At 42.2% G+C, this 19,864-nt stretch overlaps 1 protein-coding gene across 1 annotated transcript in view; it reads left to right on the top strand.

Annotated features, from left to right (window-relative positions):
• Nucleotides 1-19,864, top strand: part of MGAM (maltase-glucoamylase) — a gene marked incomplete at its 3' end in the record, with an annotated part of 95,881 nt that overhangs the window by 59,705 nt on the left and 16,312 nt on the right. The window contains exons 33-45 of the mRNA XM_011995495.1: nt 273-335; nt 4,929-5,063; nt 5,853-5,940; nt 6,739-6,877; nt 7,681-7,814; nt 7,933-7,967; nt 8,060-8,176; nt 8,899-9,047; nt 9,671-9,755; nt 10,900-10,956; nt 13,239-13,363; nt 16,371-16,503; nt 18,944-19,111. Of these exons, the coding sequence (XP_011850885.1) occupies nt 273-335; nt 4,929-5,063; nt 5,853-5,940; nt 6,739-6,877; nt 7,681-7,814; nt 7,933-7,967; nt 8,060-8,176; nt 8,899-9,047; nt 9,671-9,755; nt 10,900-10,956; nt 13,239-13,363; nt 16,371-16,503; nt 18,944-19,111 (1,428 nt within the window). The remainder of the gene's footprint in view (nt 1-272; nt 336-4,928; nt 5,064-5,852; nt 5,941-6,738; nt 6,878-7,680; nt 7,815-7,932; nt 7,968-8,059; nt 8,177-8,898; nt 9,048-9,670; nt 9,756-10,899; nt 10,957-13,238; nt 13,364-16,370; nt 16,504-18,943; nt 19,112-19,864) is intronic.

The following is a 19,864-nucleotide window of genomic DNA, read 5'->3' as shown; positions in this document are numbered from 1 at the left end:
GGGTCACACGCCTGTGTATGTTATTTTTGGCATTTTCTATTTGGGCTCTGAGGTCAGACGCCCTCCTTTTCTCAAACAATATTTGTTGATACAATTAATGAGTTTTAAAATAATGTAACATGTTATGGAATTCACTTTTCTTTTATGTCAATCCTACATGATTGTCAAAGTATCATTGCTCCTAGAACATGGTTTATATAACAATTTCTTCAGAAATCCTATGTAAGGGAAACTGTCTCGTGCAAGGCTACTTAGCGTGTTTCTCTCCATAGGTCTGGCCCGATTTTCCTGGTGTTGTTGTGAATGAATCTCTAGACTGGGACAGTCAAGTGGAGGTAAAAGGGTCTTTGTCAATTTGGGTGGAGTCAGGGTTTCTAGGTAGGGGCAGCCGTTCCTGGGATTCTGGACATGCCTGTACCGTGGACATGGGCTTGACAAGGGAGAAACCCTTAGGGCGTGTGTCTTGGGTGTCAGTCTGTGCCCATTACCTTATATGGAGTAATACTTTACTGCCCACTGGGATGTAGATAGGTATTATTATCCTTGGGATTCAAGACCGGAGAGCCTAAATTATTTTTCCCCAGTTTTACGTGACAAGAGTGGTGATTTCAATTCCAAGGCTGTCAGATTCCGAAGGCCCAGGAAATTTCCACTGGGCGGTAACTCCTGGAAGTGCTGTCTTTTCCCTGAACTGGCATACCATCTGTTGTTGCCATGGTTTTCCCTTTCTAACAGTCTTCAACCCTGGAAGACTGACTAGGTCTTTTTCTTTGTATATTTTTCTTTTTTTTCCCCATGAACAGGTTTCTCCATCTTCACACTTACAAGTCCTCCTCTGAGCCCAATTCTTCCTTGGATTTCTCAACTTTGCTTTTACCTCTCAGTCTCCAACCTTATTGTAAAACCTGCTCTCTCCTGTGGACAGTTTGTTGCTTATAATGGATCCAGGTAGCCCATGCTTCTGGACCTGAATTTTTTTCCAGATTCACTAAGTATTTCTTGCTTGAATGAATACATGGCTCCTTACAGGTCTAGGAAGCCTACAGCCCCATCCTCTGGCCAAGATGTATGTCTCCTGAACTGAGGCAGCCTGTGTGCTTTACTATCGATTTTTGTGACAGTTCCCACAGACAGGGTTGTCAGGGTGGGGCTGAGGACTTCCTGGAGAGCAAGTACCTTGCCCTACCTCTTGAGCTGTTCTTCAATAATGGTTATTCTTTCTGGGTAGGAATTGTAGCAGGGCATGTGTAGCCTATGTGACCCCCACAGGAGAGCTGAGGAGACAAGGAAGAGGCCTCTTTTCTAGGACATGTGCCAGGAATTGAAGGGACAAAGAAGCTGTCCTGTGCAGTCAGCAATGTGGTATATGTTGTGGAGTCTAGATACTCTCTCAGGATCAAGTGTTATTCAGAGAAATATCCATATTGTGGGAACAAATCCCAGCAGCTGTAAATTCAGTTAGCAGCCACTCAGAAGCCCAGGGGCGAAGACCTCTTTTGGGGGTTCTTTCTACATAATGAAAGATTGTAGCCCACGGAGAGAGGTACAGGAGAAACACTCATCACCAGGAACGTGACTGGCAAGAGTTAGGGCAAAAATTCATGCCTTATCCAGATAAGCTGGTTTTCAGGGCAAGTGGTGAGTCCTAGAGGGAAAGACATATATTAGATACAACCCCAAAATCTGGAGCCTGAGGCTGGGACCTCGGACAGCTCCAACAGGGTAGTGAGAGCAGAAGGTACTGCAAGCCTGTGATGCCTACTTCTCTGTTGTCAGTCTCTGACTTCCTGGATCCCAGAGCCAGTTGGCAGCTATTGCTCTTTTCAATTTAAAATGAGATACATTTGGGACCAGGTTGTTTGGGTATAGGACTCCATGTCTTTATTTTCTGTTGGTAAATTCAGTAAAACAATACAAAGAAAACAGAAGCTGGGGCAGGTTTTGAAGATTGACAAGAATGAGTCAGACTCAGTTCAAAGCTGTTTTCCTTTTATTTAGTACTGAACAAGTATCTATCTATGTCTATCTATCTATCTCTCTGTCTAACTTCTATCTCTATCTAACTATCATCTCTATGTATATGTGTGTATATGTATATTTATGTATCTATTATCTATCTGTTTATCTAACATCTTTATGTATATGACTCTACCATCTGTCTTTCTAGTCTATTATCTATCTGCCTATCTTTCTATATTTACCTATCTATCCATACACCCACTCTATCTAATCTATCTATATATCAATCAATCTATCCATCCACCCACTCTAATCTATTTATCTATCATCTATCTCTCTCTATACCTCCATTCTATTTACCTATTTATCTAACTGCCTATATCTATCTATCTTTCTATCTATCTATCTAACATCTTTTTGTATCCCTCTCTATTTTCTGTCTCCATCTATCATCTGTCTCTATCAATTTATCCCCTCACCCTATCCATCTGTCTATCCACTGTATCGTCTGTCTGTCTGTCTGTCTGTCTGTCTGTCTGTCTATCTATCTATCTATCTATCTATCTATCTATCTATCTGTCTGTCTGTCTGTCTGTCTGTCTGTCTGTCTGTCTGTCTATCTATCTATCTATCTATCTATCTATCTATCTATCTATCTATCTATCTATCGTATCTATCCATTTACCTACTATATCCACTCTTTATCTGTCTATCTATCTATCATCTATCAGATAAGTATTCAAAGGAGAAGACCTAGCTTTCTGTCCTCTCATCACTTCTCACAGTGAATAACTTGAAGCTTAAGGGTCCAAGCAGCCCAGTGGACACAGGAACCTGCCCAGCCAGAGAATTCTGGGTCACTGGCTTCCTGACTTTTATCACAGTTCAGCAGCCAGTAGGGGCAACACTGCCACCTTGAGGCCATTTGGAAATCTGAGGGCAGTGTTGGTTATCACAGGGATACCAGGTGGCCTTTAATGGGCAGTAGGCAGGGATGCCGATAGCTCTGATTGCAGGGAATGCTCCACAAAAAATCTTATGCCTCAAATGCCAGTTGGGTTTCTGATAAGAAACATTCATTAGGGGATTCACATAATCTTTTATGTAGCTCATAAGAGATTATTGGTAGATAGAATAATTGTAACTGTTAGGTTGGTGCACAGGTAATATTTGCCATTACTTTGAATTCCAAAACCGCAATTACCTTTGCATCAATCTAATATTTATATTATTAACAGTGAAACCCACTTGACGAGGCTGGTGAGGATGAAGCCACTGATGTCCAGGCCTGGCTTCGCTGAGCATAAAACAGCCAAGAAGCCTATGAAAAGCAGATTACTGAGTCCAAAGCTCCAGTGGTTTAATTCAATAAGTCTGTGATGGGATCTATGAATTGCGATTTGTAGCATGTGATGTGCTACAAGAAGACTGCTAGGTGATCCTGAGGCCCAGTGTGTGGGTGGGTACATCACTGTTTGAAGACTGGAAAAAGTGAAGGCAGAAGCCACAAGGCAAGACTTGAATATGGGCAGGCAAAGCCAGCACCTTGGAGAATGGCAGAGCATTTTTATGAAGTTGGTAGGGGTCATCTGAGCAGTCCTTAGCGAAGTTCATACGTCATGGCTGGCCAGTTTCCCCACGTGTACCCCATATGGGATACAATTCTGACTCAGATGTGGTTGATACTCTCTTTATTCTAATTCTCCATTCCCCACCCATCCCATTGTTTCTAACCCTGCCTGATCTGGAGCTCTTTGTTTCTGGTGAAAAGTTCTGTTTCTTGGGTTTCCTGGTTTCTACCTCCATTTCCTCAAAAAGGCATCCCTGGCAAGCCCACTTCTCTCAAGATTCTGTGTGATGTGAGCCGCTGTCTTCTCACATCCTTGACAGCCAGATCCATGCAGGCTGATCTGTTTCTGTTTTCTTGTGTTCCTTCTTTTGTCCTTTATCTAGACATCTGGATTCCTACCTGCCTTTTATCTGTGGAGTATAAGAACTGGAGCTCCCCTAGACCAAGTCCTCTTTCTGTTGCCTCCCCCACTCTCCTCACAAGCATTCTTTAGTTCTTTAACTCTTACAGTGGTGTGATTAGCATAGAGGAGACTATTTACTGAGACATACAAAGGACCATAATGTTCCATAACAAACAACATGAGTATATTAAAATGTGTGGATATTTATTTGCTGCTTCTAAGTGGTGTGATCCCCCTAGTAAACACTGAGTATTTTATGCAGGTTCTAAGCTGAACACTGTGGGCAATATAAATATCACTCAGAAGAATATAAAACAAACTTCCTACTCTCAAAAATCTGCAATGTAGATGAAAAGTTGTATCTTGAATCTGTCTTTCAGATAAGTGAAGACACTGCTTTTATTATTTGAGGGAAGAGGTAAATAAGGGGAAGTCGATACATTCTCTTTAAGTCCTCTCAATTTATGCTCCAACATCTGTAGTTGTCCTGTGATTCTGAAACTGTAGAAAACACTGAGGTGTACTGGTCGAATATCCTGAAATGTAATCTTATTCCTTCCTCGCCTCTCTCAGTGGGAATGATATAGGAGGGACTCCCTGGATGTTTCTTCCTAACCTATTACCACGCATCTCATGTCTGCAGTCTCTCCCTGGTTTTGTGTTTGAGGAGTGCTTAGGAAATGGCAGGACTGACGTTGAGGGTTGGGCGTCGAATGCATGAGGTCACTAGTTCAGGTCATTGATTGTCGTCAACCACGTGTATATGAAGAGAAGAGTTTTTAGATGTTTTCCAAATGCTGGGAAGGTGTGCAAATTGCACTAATTTCTCTTCTCATTCTACATTTCTCTAATTAGTTAATAACATTATTTCGGCCCTGTTCAGGCCGTCTGTCACCATGCAGTTCAGGTATCTGTGTGAGTTGTGTTCTCAGTAAGTGCCTGTTTGCTGTCTTATATGTTTGTGTGGGACACATAAATTATATTTATATTTTACAGCTATATCGAGCTTATGTAGCCTTCCCAGACTTTTTCCGTAATTCAACTGCCAAGTGGTGGAAGAGGGAAATAGAAGAAGTGTACAACAATCCACAGAATCCAGAGAGGAGCTTGAAGTTTGATGGCCTGTGGATTGTAAGTGTGTGTATGTGTGTGTGTGTGTGTACCTGTGGTACTTGTCTATCTTTGTGTGCCTAAGTATAGGTACCACTGACGTTCAGTCAAGAGGATAGTCATTGTCCAAGGAAGACTTTGGACATATCAGATACTTCCTCCTCTCAGGAGGGGAACAGCCCTGATAGACCTTGTACTGGACCTTATGCTCCTACTGTAAAACCTGTCAGGCCGGACCAGGTGTGGTGGCTCACGCCTGTAATCCCAGTAATTTGGGAGGCTGAGGTGGGCGGATCACCTGAGATTGGGAGTTTGAGACCAGCCTGACCAACATGGAGAAACCCTGTCTCTACTAAAAATACAAAATTAGTTAGGTGTGGTGGGGCATGCCTATAATCCCAGCTACTTGGGAGGCTGAGGCAGGAGAATTGCTTGAACGTAGGAGGCAGAGGTTGTGGTGAGTCAAGATCATACACGTGCACTCAAGCCTGGGAAACAAGTGAAACGCCGTCTCAAAAAATGGAAAAAAAAAAATTCCTAGGAAGCAATTTACTAGGAATTTCTTAGAAATTTGATTGCCTCACAGCCACCTGGGAAGAGATTTATTTCTTAAAACCTCTAGCCAGTCATTCTGTAGGAGTGAATTAATCTTTTCCAGCCAGTTCTCACCAGGATTTGATGAAGTTCCCAGGGCCTGCATCTACAGGGATTACTGGATGTTGAACAATGTATTCACTGCTTCCTTGGCTCAGAATTGGCCGGACATAATTATCTTAAAAAGTGATGTATGTTTGTGTTTGGCATTTCTAGGATATGAATGAACCATCAAGCTTCGTGAATGGGGCAGTTTCTCCAGGCTGCAGGGACGCCTCTCTGAACCGCCCTCCCTACATGCCATGTAAGAAGCCTTGGCCTCCTTGACTGGCAGAACTAGGACTAGAAAGATGGCCACTGGAGGAGCCCAGAGGCCAGGGGTGTGCCTGCGCAGCTCAGGGCACATCCTCATGGCTGCTGTGGTTTACTGGGGACCAAAGACAAAAGCTCTTCACATGCTTTACCCAGCCAGCCACGTGCAAGTGACTAGACTCATTGAATAAATTTCTTGAAATTTGTCCAGAAAGCACTTAGCAGTGCTCATGCCACAAAGGATCCTCACAGCTAGGTTTCTTAGTTTTTTGGCTTGTGTGAATTCCATCACAGGAATTTGTGTCATCAATGGGTAGAAATTACTGGCTTCCCCTTGTCATGGAGCGGTGGACTTCGGAGTTATACTTGGTTTCATATCTTGGCTCCAGAAATTTTTCTCTCTAGGAGTTTTGTGACTTTTCACAGATTATGCAATATTTCCAAATCTCAGTTTGCTAAACTGTGGAAGACAGATAATGATGTCTTCTTTATAGAATTATGGGCATAATTGGTAAGTCAAAAGCCTAAATCAGTGCCTGTCACGTAGTATTTGACAGCTGTATGTTCTTCCTTACACCTCCGCTTTCTTCAGTGAACTTGATGTTGGAAACACTGCAGGTGCCATAGCAGCTCAGAGCTGGGGGCTCTGTGCTCATGTCTCTGGGAAGATGGAGAGTGACACAGGCAGGACTCAAGTTAGTCTTAAGATCCAATGTCTAATCCCTTGAGGAGAGGTCAGGGATAAACAGAATCAGGGCTGGATTTCACCTCACCAGTTCTTCCTCCTCAGATTTGGAGTCCAGGGACAGGGGCCTGAGCAGCAAGACCCTGTGCATGGAGAGTCAGCAGATCCTCCCAGACGGCTCCCCAGTGCAGCACTACAACGTGCACAACCTGTACGGGTGGTCCCAGACCAGAGCCACATACGAGTGAGTCTCTGCCTTCTCCAGCTGTCACAACCCGGAGGGATTGCCAGGGACTGACATAGCCACCCTAGTTTTCCTTTCATTCCCATTCTAAGGGTTAAGAAGATTCTCATGACAACTGGGTAATGATTCTTATTAAACAAATGCTGATTGACGTGGAGCCAGGCCCTCTGATGAGAAGGAGGGTGACAGATTTAAATAAGACATGGTCCCACCAGTGAAAAACTTAATGATCGTGGTGGGAACGAGACACATGGAGACACCATAACGATCACACAGGGCATCCGGTGGTGCAATAGCTTTAGTTACAGGAGGTGAAGATAACACAGAGACTGGGCATCTCTCCCCTTTGTTTCAAAAGTGAATCATATTTTGAGATTTTTATTTTGGCCGTTCTCGGTGGAGGGTAACTGGTATTCTACGAAATTAATGCAGTCCCCTTTGCAAGCTCCACGAATGGTATGAATTCTTCTAAGGACAGTCTTATGATCTTCACTGTGTTCCTCCTCAAATATAGAAAACTACATATTGAGGAAATCAATAGCAAGATTTAGTAAAACCTTACTATTTTTGGCCACTCCAGTGAGTTTGCTACAGTGAAGTTCTTTGTAAAGCACTGTGAGAACACGTGACTTGTTATCTCCATTATTTGGGATCAGTGGGGCCCCCATTGCAGCTCAGATTCCCATGTTCCCTCCAATCACGCAGCAAACATTAACTAGGCTCAAGGGCTCTGGGAGCAGAAGCTCTCTGGCCTTTGCTCCCTGACCGTGCCCTCAGCTCACCTCCTGTTGCCCTCCAACCAGAGCCATGCAGGAGGTGACGGGACAGCGAGGGGTCGTCATCAGCCGCTCCACATTTCCCTCTTCTGGCCGCTGGGCAGGTCATTGGCTGGGAGACAACACGGCCGCGTGGGATCAGCTGAAGAAATCTATCATTGGTGAGTGGCTCCTTCCCAGGGCCTGTGGTGGTAGGGCAGGGAGTTGGGATCCTTGGGGAAGAGGTGAGGAGGCGGGTGGTGAGAGCCTGGTGTGACACTGCTGTGCTTCTCATTGCAGGCATGATGGAGTTCAGCCTCTTCGGCATATCCTATGTGAGTGTCCTTGGGATCCTCCTGAGCACCAAGAAGGTGGGGACATCTTTCAGAAAACATCATCAGGCTTGTTTTGTTTCCTCTTGTTTTAGACAGGAGCAGATATCTGTGGGTACTTTCAAGATGCTGAATATGAGATGTGTGTTCGCTGGATGCAGCTAGGGGCCTTTTACCCCTTCTCAAGAAACCACAACACCATTGGGACCAGGGTAGGACACTGGCTTCTGCCTCCAGTGTTGTGTGTCACTAGAAATACAATCTCCATTTCCGAGCTAAAATTAACGCAGTTTGTATTTCTTGGGATATGTTTTAAAAAATTGTTATTTTTTTTTTGAGGGGGGCGTGGTGACAGGTACTTACTCTTTGTCCAGACTGAATCGTGCCGTGTCCCAACCATGGCTGACTGCAGCCTCGACCTCTGGGTCTAAAGCGATTGTCCCACCTCAGCCATCTGAGTAGCTGGGACTACAGGCACATACCAACGTGCCCACCTAATTTTTGCATTTTTTGTAGAGGTGGGATCTTGCCATATTTCCCAAGCTAGTGTCTGACTCCTGGGCTCAAGTGATCCACTTGACTCAGCCTCCGAAAGTGTTGGGATTACAGGCATGACCCACTGCACCCTTACAAATTGTTACGACCTGGTGTCTCAATGAACCATATCCCTCAGTGTTCTTCAGATTATTTTTTTTTCCTGTATTTTAGGCAAAATTGTACCAAAAAGAATGTCTTACAGTGAGATTTTATCAGCTGTCCTAGGGGAGCGTCTATGATTCTTTCCAGTCTGTTAAGAGTATTCCCTGGGCCTCATGTATAGTTTTCTTTTGTTTAGCTGTGAGTGATCTTCAGTTGGAATATGCTTTCAGTGACCTTCTTCAATCCCCTAGAAATTCTAGGGCGAGCTCCCAACACTGTTCTCTTTCTCCTTTAGAGACAAGACCCTGTGTCCTGGGATGCTGCTTTTGTGAATATTTCCAGAAATGTCCTGCAGACCAGATACACCCTGTTGCCATATCTGTATACCTTGATGTATAAGGCCCACACGGAGGGCGTCACTGTTGTGCGGCCTCTGCTTCATGAGTGAGTGTCCAGCAGGGATCCTGATGACTAATGAATGACTTATTGCATTGTATATGGAGGGAGTTGATATACACAGTTCTTCCAAATGAAAGACCTGCTTGCCTTTTGACATGAACTCCTGAGGCGCAGACCATACTTTATTACTCTCTTTAGCACAGTGTTATACGTACCATAGGTCATGAAAAAAAGGCTATTTATTGAATGTACAAAATTGAAATGATGCCATTGAGCACAGAATAGTTTCATTCTCATTTGACTGTGCAAAGACCTATCTATCTTTTGTAGCAGTTTGGTTATATGGACCCAAGTCACAAAAGGAGGATTTCAGCTAGAGATATGAGGCAGGAGCGACATCCTTGCATTTAAAATGTGAAATGGTTAAGAAATGCAATAATAGTTTACAAGAGAGAACACATCTACATCCCAGCATTTCTGAAGTTTGAGGCACATCCCGTGGGGAGAGCAGAGGCTGGGTGCTCCTGATGAAGCTAGTCCTAGGGAAAAAGCAAGGAAGGCTCAGGGGCAGCTGGATTTCCAACTGGATCTGAACTTGAGGAGCTTCTTCAGAGTCTCGGGCTGGGGCTCTGTTGGGCTCTGTTGGGCACCTTCATTTCCCTTTGCAGGTTTGTGTCAGACCAGGTGACGTGGGACATAGACAGTCAGTTCCTGCTGGGCCCAGCCTTCCTGGTCAGCCCTGTCCTGGAGCGCGTGAGTATGGAGGCCTCCGATGGGGGGAGGATCTCAGCTTTGAGGCTTGGGGAAAAGGACGAGGAGAGAGGCCTGAGCTGGTGGGGGTCGTAAGACATGGTTTCTTATTCTCCCTGTGTCTCTTCCTCTCCTTCTGAGCTGAAGTCCATCACTTAGGTGTTGTGGGCCTCAGCTCCTTCATCTTTGAAATGAGCCTAACAATTCTGGTTCATAGGATGATCAAGAAGAAAACACCTCGTATATTCAATGTATATTCAATGACACAATCGTTTCTTCATTAACTAAAATAAGGAATAGAAGGTCACATGGGGGCAGTGTCGTAAAGAATTTATAAGAGTCCTCTAGCACTATTACAACTCTTCAGAAGGATTACTTGGCAATGTGTGTACTTGTATTGCTGCTGGCTACCCCTTCCCTTCCTGTGCAGGATTACCTCCCAGCAGTAAAAGCCATTTCTTTACTTCTATTGTTGATTAGGCTTCTGATTAAAATACCAGTTAATTGTACCTCCCCCAGATTTTTTTTTTTTTTTTTGTGACAGAGTCTCACTTTGTTGCCCAGGCTGGAGTGCAGTGGCGTGATCTTGGCTCGGTGTAACTTCCGCCACCCGGGTTCTAGTGATTCTCTTGCCTTAGCCTCTCGAGTAGCTGGGACTACAGGCACATGCCACCATGCCTGGCTAATATTTTTTTTGTATTATTAATAGAGAGAGGGTTTCACTATATTAGCCAGGGTGGTCTCGATATCCTGACCTCATGATCCGCCCCCCTTGACCTCCCAAAGAGCGGGCCTGGCCCCAAAATCTTACTGTACCCACAAAATTTTCTTCTGCCCAAACACAACCTCAGTTGTTTGTCTCTTTAAGAGGAAATGGGGTAAGTCTATGTTTATAAGCAACAGTGATTTATTTTTTCCCGAATTCCTGGATACCAAAGTGCTTTATGAAGCCACTTGTTTTGGGTAGACAAATCTCGCGTTTAAAAAAGAAAACGGGAAGAAGGTTACTCCAGTCGCTAACCTCTCCGGACGTGAGGCAGATGGGTCCGAAGCCATCACAATTATTTCACCTCTTTCCTAACCAGTTTGGTTTCTCTGTCCTGGAAAATGGTGCCCACTGCCTCACCTTGTTTGTGTTTCATTTTAGAATGCCAGAAATGTCACTGCATATTTCCCTAGAGCCCGCTGGTACGATTACTACACGGTAAGTTTTTCCGAATGTTTATACAACATGGGAATATGGTAGAGAGAACAAAGACTTTACATCTGATTGACTTTAGGTCAGATGCTGGCTCTGTAACTCACCTGCTGTGTGTTCTTGGAGAAGCCACTTTAACCCTTGTAATCTCAGTTTTCTCTCCTCCGAGTGGGGTAAGACGACTTCACTCACAGAACCCTTGTGAAGTAACACATAAAGCATCTCACTCAGGGTCTGGATTTTTGTGGGTGTTCTCTTTGTGTTAGTTTTTAATATTTCCTTATATCACTGCTCTTTACCATGTTGTGTAAAGGCAGGTGCTAGCCAACATTGGAGATTGTGTTGCAAACTATAGTTTTTGTTTTTAATGTTTGTATCTTTGCCTGCTATAAGTTTGTAAGTATAGAGGCCGTTTTGTCTCTTTTTATTAAATATCTCCTTCCATTGCATAGATGCTCAAAGAAGGGTGATGCACATAATTACCTAAGGCCCACAAGTGATTAGACAATGTGCAAAACACACACAGAGGTGTGGGACCCAACCCTTGTGAGTCTAAGCAGTGCAAGCACATTTAGAAATGAGGCAGCAGTGAAGAGCTCCTTGCCGCATAGTTTCATTGCTAGTATGATTCCCAAAGACTCAGCTGGGAAGCCAGGGTCTTCCAGGGCAGCTCTGGGGTGGTGGTCTCTTGCTGGGACCCTGAGAAGTCAGACCCTGATTCTTGGGGTATAATCAAAGGAGGTATTTCCTTCGTTTCTAACCAGGCTTCTTCTTCTGACTTTCTGAGGAGAACATAGTTGAGGGCTGGCAATACAGCAAAGGGGTACAAGCAGGGAAACAAGAAGCAGAGCATGTGCTGGCCCCTTTCATCCAAGGGGATTGCAGTGAGATTAGGTGAAAACTGGAGAAGGATGTACAATTTTGTTCCTTCTCTTCTCAGTCCATTGGAACCCAAGTCCTCGTCACTACCCCAGGCTCCCCTTCCTGATCCTAGTCTGGATCTGCCCTTAGGGTGGTAACATGTTAAGGCTCTGCTATGTGCTTCCCAGCCAGATCTTCCCTAGGAAGAGTGGCCAGCTTTCTTTAAGTGAGACTGGCCTTTGTCCTGAGTGTGCATGTTGAGTCTCCCATTTAGTAACAGAAGATATCTTTGATTGAAGAGGGAAAGACAAAAGAAATCATGAGCAAGCTGTTTAGAAATAGATGAAATTAGGTCAGGTGCAGTGGTTCATACCTGTAATCGCAGCACTTTGGGAGGCCGAAATGGGCAGATCGCAAGATCAGGAGATTGAGACCATCCTAGCTAACATGGTGAAAGCCCGTCTCTACGAAAAATACAAAAAATTAGCTGGGTGTGGTGGCATGCACCTGTAGTCCCAGCTACTCAGGAGGCTGAGACAGGACAATCATTTGAACCTGGGAGGCGAAGGTTGCAGTGAGCTGAGATTGTGCCACTGCCCAGCGTGGGTGATGGAACGCGACTTTGTCTCGAAAAAAAAAAAAAAAAGAAATGAAATTTTTCATGTTTAAATGAAGATGAAACTCATAGTTAGAATTAATGAAGAAGTGTCACCTTGATTAATCTTCCCAAGTTTGAGTACCTATTACTTGTTCTAGAGCATAAGCTGGCAAACTATGGCCCACAGTCAAATCTGGTTGTTAGCTGATTTGCAAATAATGTTTTATTGGAACACAGCCATGCATTTTTGTTTGCTTGTTGTCAACAATAAATGCTTCTTACCTGTAAAGTAGCAGCTCTGAAATGAGAGGATTTTGCCAACCAGGGCACATTTGGCAATGCCTGGAGATATTTTTTGTTGGCACAACAGGGTGGGGGTGAGGAGGCGATGCTGCTGACAACTGAGGATTCTGCTAAATTTCTAAAGGCACAGGATAGCCCCATCACCAGAGAATTGTATGGCCCTAAATCTCAATCATGCTGAGATTGAAAAGCCCTGCTCTAGTTGAGAACATGTGGGATGGAAGGATGGTCCCTTAGGTTAGGTTTTTGATTCAGGTGAGAGAGTAACACCTCTTCCTGTCACACATCAGGCAAATGTAGTTTGTACGGTGGAAGCAAAGGCAAGAGACCCTAACAAGATATGATAGCAGCCTTGTCAGATTTCATGCAGCAGTGGGTGAATGCAGAATAGGTAATAGGAGGTATGCTGCGAACGGCGATGAGCAGGCATAAGTTCAGAGGGGAGGTTAAGATGTCTGGCAGGATGCATCGTTCAGGGAGGGGCCTGTCCTCTCCTTCATCATCTCTTACCTTCTTCTGCCCACAGGGTGTGGATATTGATGCAAGAGGAGAGTGGAAGACCTTGCCAGCCCCTCTTGACCACATTAATCTTCATGTCCGTGGGGGCTACATCCTGCCCTGGCAAGAGCCTGCACTGAACACCCACTTAAGGTGAATGACAGGACTCAGGTTTTCCTTTACATGTCAGTTAGCTCAACAATGTGTAATGAAGTCCACCAAAACGTAAGCATCACTCTCAAGCCCACATGCAGTTTTACTCAACACTTGTTTTTCTTTGTTTGCTTGTTTGTATGTTGATCTTTTTCAGACTCTATACTCTTTGACTAATTATTAACAACTCATTGAAGTCTAAGGGAGTGAGATGATAGGTCTAAGAATGTCATTTTTTAATCTCACATCTGAGATGGAAGTCAAAACGGCAACCACAGTTCACAACAGCTTTTCAGAAGCTGTTGTTTTAGTACCGTATCCAATGGATTTTGGAAGACTGTAATTCATGTCCTTCCTTAAACCCGTTGAATTTCTTTTCAAAACATGCTAACAGCCAGGTGGTCAGCCTCCTTGGTTTGCAAAGACTGTTACAATTTTAGTACCAGAAGTCTCCCCTCTTGGGATGCTTCTCAATTGTGGGCAAACCAGGTCAGTCGATGCCTCTATCTGCCGTGGCCTCTGTGTCCATCCGTGTTTCTTTACTCTTGACTCACTTGTTCTCATTTCTAGAGAGTTGGGATCCACTCGCCACCCTCTTAGAATCTCAACTTCCTCTTTCTTTTCTCCAGCTAAAAGATTTCTTTCTTGTGATTCAAAAGTTGATTCAAAAATTATCTCCTGCAAACCTCAAAACTCTATGTCACTGAATTTTCCTTTATATGTAATTGATTCCAAAATTATAGATTCCATCTGTACTAAAGAGATGCACATTTATACCTTCATGGCTTTAATAGACATTTATACCTACTTGTCTTTAATAGACTAGGAGTTCTTTGGAAGCCAGAAACCTGTCTTTCCTTTTGAACCTCTCTTACTGCTTTAATTTTTCAAATTATAGACTTTTTATGGTACTAATGGAAAATATTCCTAAATCTAATACCAGTTGGCTGTCTTTTTCTAACTGTTCACCTTCAAGCTGTTCTGTACACTGATACCAAACTGATTTTTCCAAAATGAAAATCTCAACTGGTGGCTCCAAAGTCTTTCATTAATAAGGTATTCAAAACCAATCACAACCTGGTTCCAGGTTACCTTAACAGTTCTTATCTCCTGCCACACCTTCATGTACATACAGACCAGATATGCCAAAAAACTGGCTATTTCCCAAACATACCTATGCATTTTGCTGCGTTTGGGATTTTGAATTTATCCTTTCCAACATCTTTGCCTGGTGTATTCTTAATGACCCAAATGAAACTTTACATTTTAGCAGCAAGAAATCTTTCCCTAATCTTTCAGCAGAGAAAGCACTGCCACTTCCAGGTTTCTGGTCATTTGTTTTATATATATATAGATATATATATATATATATATATATTTTATATATATATAGATATATATATATATCTCCTTAGATGATTTTGTCTTTCTTCTTTAATAGTGTTAGCATTTCAATAGTAGTTGTATACTCTGTGCCGGAAAATTGTATTATCAGAAGTGTTTAAGGCAATCTAAATCTATTGTTAGTTCTTTTTTGCTGACTTTCCTTTATGTTGAGTTATTACTTTGTGTGCCTGCTGATTTTTTGTTTCATACTGTGATAATCTTAACCATCTAAATGTGGGTGTCATTCCTCCAGAGATGATTTGCCTTCTCCTCTGTTTGCAAGCTAAGAATTGCTTCCAGCTGGCATTACATTAGCTTCCTTCAAGGATCCCGGCTTCATGTGGGAATCAGAGGTTCACATTCTCTACCTTGGATTGCTAGGCCTAGTAGCCCAATTTTAACCTTGCTATGGGAATTTGCCGCACGGAGATCTAGGTTTTGCTTACCAAGCACTCTTTAGTTTTAGCTCAGTGTTTTGTTATCCTGTTACTGTTTTGGTCTCTTGAATATATTCCTTACTTTCTTGCAAATTCAACAACAGGAATTTGTGTTGTAATTTATCTAGGATCAGGGAATATTTTACTGGGTAAGTCTCCAGAAGAATATCCAGACCACCATATTTCTGGAACTGTGGTTCTGGACTCCTAGAATATCCTAACTTTTGTGTTGTGTTCACTGTCTGCCTTCATTGTTTAGTGAATGTGCCTAATTTTTCCTATAACATTTAAGGCCATTCATGTCAGGAGTTCTGACTTATTAACTTTTGTATCTCATTGACTTCCTAGGAATGACTGCTACTCAATACATGAATATTTAATGAAGGCAGATGATTTTGTTGATAATGGAGACTAACTTTCTTGCATTGTGAAAGGCTGAACTGTGAAATAATGCGATGGAGAATGTGAGTCCAGTGACAGGTAGAGGAGGAACAGGAAGAATCAGGAAACTGAGAGGTTGCCTAGATAGTGACAGAATGAGGAGAGATTCCAAATAAAAATTGCTCTCTCTCCTCCTCTTCCTCTCTGTCCATCTACTCTACCATGTCTTTGAGTAATGTGTTGTGTTTCCTATTCTAAATTCTGAAGTAGATCATTGGAATGATTTGTTTTTCTTTAAAAACAAACTAATAATAAATAATCAGATACATTACCATTTAATAGATGGACATTATTGTATGTTATTGCTTTCTGAGTATAAATGGTCCTTAGGCAGGTGAAAATGTATCTTCCTCACAGCACTGGACACTTCTCCTGAGGGCATCATTGCTAAAGTGATCTGACTGAACCAGTTATTGCCTAAGATTTCTTTCTCTTCTCATACTCTGTATTCCAAATAGTAGTTGCAGAAGCAGCTTTTATTTGAGCTATTGCAGTGACTCTGGTGCTTAAATTCTTGCCTCCAACATAGATGTTATTGCTAATGTTTGGGGTATGGCTATCTCCTGTGACACTGTTGATATTACAGAAAAATGTGTCTGTCGATTTTGTGTTTGTACCTCAAGAAACAGAACCATCTGCTGCTAGTGTCTTTTCCAGTTATGAAATCTGATGGAAATATTCTCAGCTCAGTTAACAAAATTCTCTGACTCCTGTCTTTGTCTCTTGAATCTTGTTCCCCACAGTCGAAAGAACCCTCTTGGTCTTATCATTGCCCTAGATGAGAACAAAGAAGCAAAAGGAGAACTTTTCTGGGATGATGGGCAAACGAAGGGTGAGCGCTGTTACGATCATGTTGCTGTTTCGAAACCCGCACCTGTGACTTAGGGTCCTTCCCTCCTGCTGGTCATTGAGCTGTGGGAGAAATCTCAGCAGGCACAGCAGCAAGAGTCACTGAAGTATTTTGTTTCTGGTCGCACCATTCAGGGATAGTGGTAGATGAACTGCAGATGAAAGAAATATACGTTTGTATCTCTGACAATTCTCCCATTAGCCAGTGATATCTATAATAGGCTCTCATTTTATTGTCAGTGGGTGCTTAGATGAAAAGGTTTCAAGACTGTTCCCTAATTCAATGTTAACGTCTTCCTCCCAAAATTCTTATGAGCAAATGTTGGCGATATAAAAATCATGCCCCTGCCAGTGAGGCAGTGAGAATATACTGTTCCAGTGTGTACTCATCTAGCCATACATTTTAGCCTGTTGGTGGCTCCCATATACTAACAATTCTTGTGCTTCAAGTTTAGGAAATAGATTCCCTTGAAGCATATTCCTTGGAAGCACTTGGAAGGGAATCTTTGCAATGTTGCAGTAGGAAAGAGAAGGAAAAACAATGGGTTGGCCTTGGAGACGCTTGTCCATCTAATCCAATATGTAGATTCAAAATTTATTTATTTATTTAGTTGTAAAATATTTAGTTGGCAAATAAAGATTGAATATAGTTAAGGTGGACAATGTGAGAATTTAATATACGTAGGCATAGTATAGTCATTACTACAGCTATTTTAATGAACACATCCATCACCACCAATGCTGCAGACTGGATCCCCAGAACTTATTCATCTACTAACTGAACGTTTGTACCCTTGACCATCATCTCCCCATTTTCCATGGCCGCAGGCTCTCAGAACAACTGTTGTAGGCTCTGCTTCTAAGAGATGAACTTTTTTAGATTCCACATAGAAGTGAGAGCATGCAGTATTTGACTTTCTGTCTCTGGCTTATTTCACTTGGTATAATGTCCTCCAGAGTCATTCATACTGTTGCAAATGGCAGAATGTTCTACTTTTTATGTCTGAAAAATATTCTACTGTATATATGTCCCAGAATATGTTTATCTATGCGTCCACCAATAGACACTTAGGTTGTTTTCTTATCTTGGCTACTGTGAGGAAAGAAATTAAAAACTTAAATGTAAGGGCTAAAATTGTAAAGCTCCTAGAAGAAAACATAGAAAAAACCTCCTTGACGTAGTCTCGGCAGTGACTTTTTGGATATGATACCAAAAGCAAAGGCAAAATGCCAAAAAGGCAACAAGCATGACTACATCAAACTAAAAGGCTCCTGCACAGCAACAGAAACAATCAACAAAGTGAAAAGGCAAACTACAGAATGGATAAAAATCTTTGCAAACCATGTATCTCAGAAGAGATTAATATAAAAATTATGGAACTCATGCAACTGCAAAAGATCCAATGACCCAATTACAAACTGGGTGAAGGACCTGAACAGATGTTTTCCCAAGGAAGACATACAAGTGGCTAACTGGTATGTGAAAAGATGCTCGACGTCAGGAAATGACAGAAATTGCAAATCAAAAATCACAGTGAGAGATCCCCTCACACCTGTTAGCATGGAAATTGTAAAAAAGATAAGAGATAATTGCTGGCAAGGGTGTGGAGAAAATGGAATTTTTTACACTGTTGATGGGAGTGTAAATTGTTACAACTGTTATGCAAAATAGTATGGAAGTTTCTCAAAAAATTAAAAACAGATCTTCCCTGCAATCCCATGAAATCCCGCTTCTGGGTGTATATCCAGAGGACAGGAAACCAGTATCTTTAAGGGATATACGCACTCCTCCCATATTCATTACGGCATTATTTGCAACAGCCAAGATACGGAAACATTCTAAGTGTACATTGATGAATGAATACAATGGAATATTATTCATCCATAAGGAAACGGAAATACTGCCATTTGTGACATCAGGATGTAACTGAAAAGAGTGGGGGTGTGAAATCTGTTCTTCTGTGGTGGGCAAGCCAGAATCTGACTTGACTTTCTCTCACTTGCAGATACTGTGGAAAATAAAGTGTATCTTTTATGTGAGTTTTCTGTCACTCAAGTGAGTAGCATATTTTTCTGAATCTTACGTGTGGGCTGGACTGACCATTGGCACATCTGTGCTTGTGTATATTGTATATGTGTGATTATATTTGTAACTTTATATGCATTATTGGCTATAGGCGAGCACATTTCTATTTATGATTTCATCAGAGTTTTCAAAAGAAGGCATTAATACAGCAAATAGCGTTTGTAAGTACAGTGTAAAAATATCTGTGTGTTTTTATGATTGTTTCAAATTAGAGGATTATCAAAATAATTTTGTACTTCTTGAGCACACAGTAGTAGAGAAAGCAGAGAGGCATCCAGGGCAGTGGGGGGTATCCGGTCTGCAATGGAATATTTGAGTGACTTGAGAATCTGTGTATTGCAGGCATACCTTTATGCATAATTGGACTTAATTGTTTTGCAGAACCGCTTGGAGGTGAATATTTCACAATCAACCTACAAGGACCGCAATAATTTAGCCTTTAATGAGATTAAAATTCTTGGGACAGAGGAACCTAGCAATGTTACAGTGAAACACAATGGTGTCCCAAGTCAGACTTCTCCTACAGTCACTTATGATTCTAACCTGAAGGTAAAACCCCATTTTGTTGAGATGGTGTATTGAGAATTCTCCATAGTATCATGGTGTTCCTTTTTGCCAAAGTTGCATGGGTTCTTGAAGGAACAGAGCAACCTTGAGGCCTGTTTTGGGGAAGTGAGAAGACTGGGAATAAAATCAGGTGGCCAGAGCTAGAATGACTTGGGTGTTTTCTTCTTATTCACTTCTCTGCCTCTCAATGTTCTTCTCTCTCTAACTGATTTCACTTCCTTTTCCCTCAAATAGAATTATAATTACAATGAGGCACAAGAAGAGCAAAGTTAGGAAAGTGGGGAACAGCCTTACATTATTAGACTGTGAAAATTACATGACTGGAATAGCATAGATAAGATTCTGTTTTGGAAAAGAGGCTAGTTTGCATAGGAAACTTGTGGTCAGATTTTGGAGGGTGTTAGGTACCAACTTGATTTAATTGTCAAAAGGCCTCACATTGATCCTTGAATGAAGGCTGTGCTACTGTGTGTGAACATTGCTGGGAGTGGGAGTGGGTTTTGGGAACTAGTAGAACAGGGAAGTACAAGATGGTTTAGACTGGGAGGAGACTGGGAGAAGGATGATAATTTTAGAATGTGATTTTATTACTCCAGACAAGTGACAACTTTAACCTGGGAAGGGCTGTTTAAAGAAATGTCAAAGATAAGAAAAGTATGTAGAAAAATATTAAATATTTGAATGAATGGTAATCAAGGAAGGTTTCAAAATTGGAGTCTTTGGGGTTACAGAAAC

The sequence above is a fragment of the Mandrillus leucophaeus genome, unplaced genomic scaffold (genome assembly GCF_000951045.1).
Source record: "Mandrillus leucophaeus isolate KB7577 unplaced genomic scaffold, Mleu.le_1.0 Scaffold49, whole genome shotgun sequence".
NCBI classification, from domain to species: domain Eukaryota; kingdom Metazoa; phylum Chordata; class Mammalia; order Primates; family Cercopithecidae; genus Mandrillus; species Mandrillus leucophaeus.
This window is presented reverse-complemented; position numbering and strand designations above follow the sequence as displayed.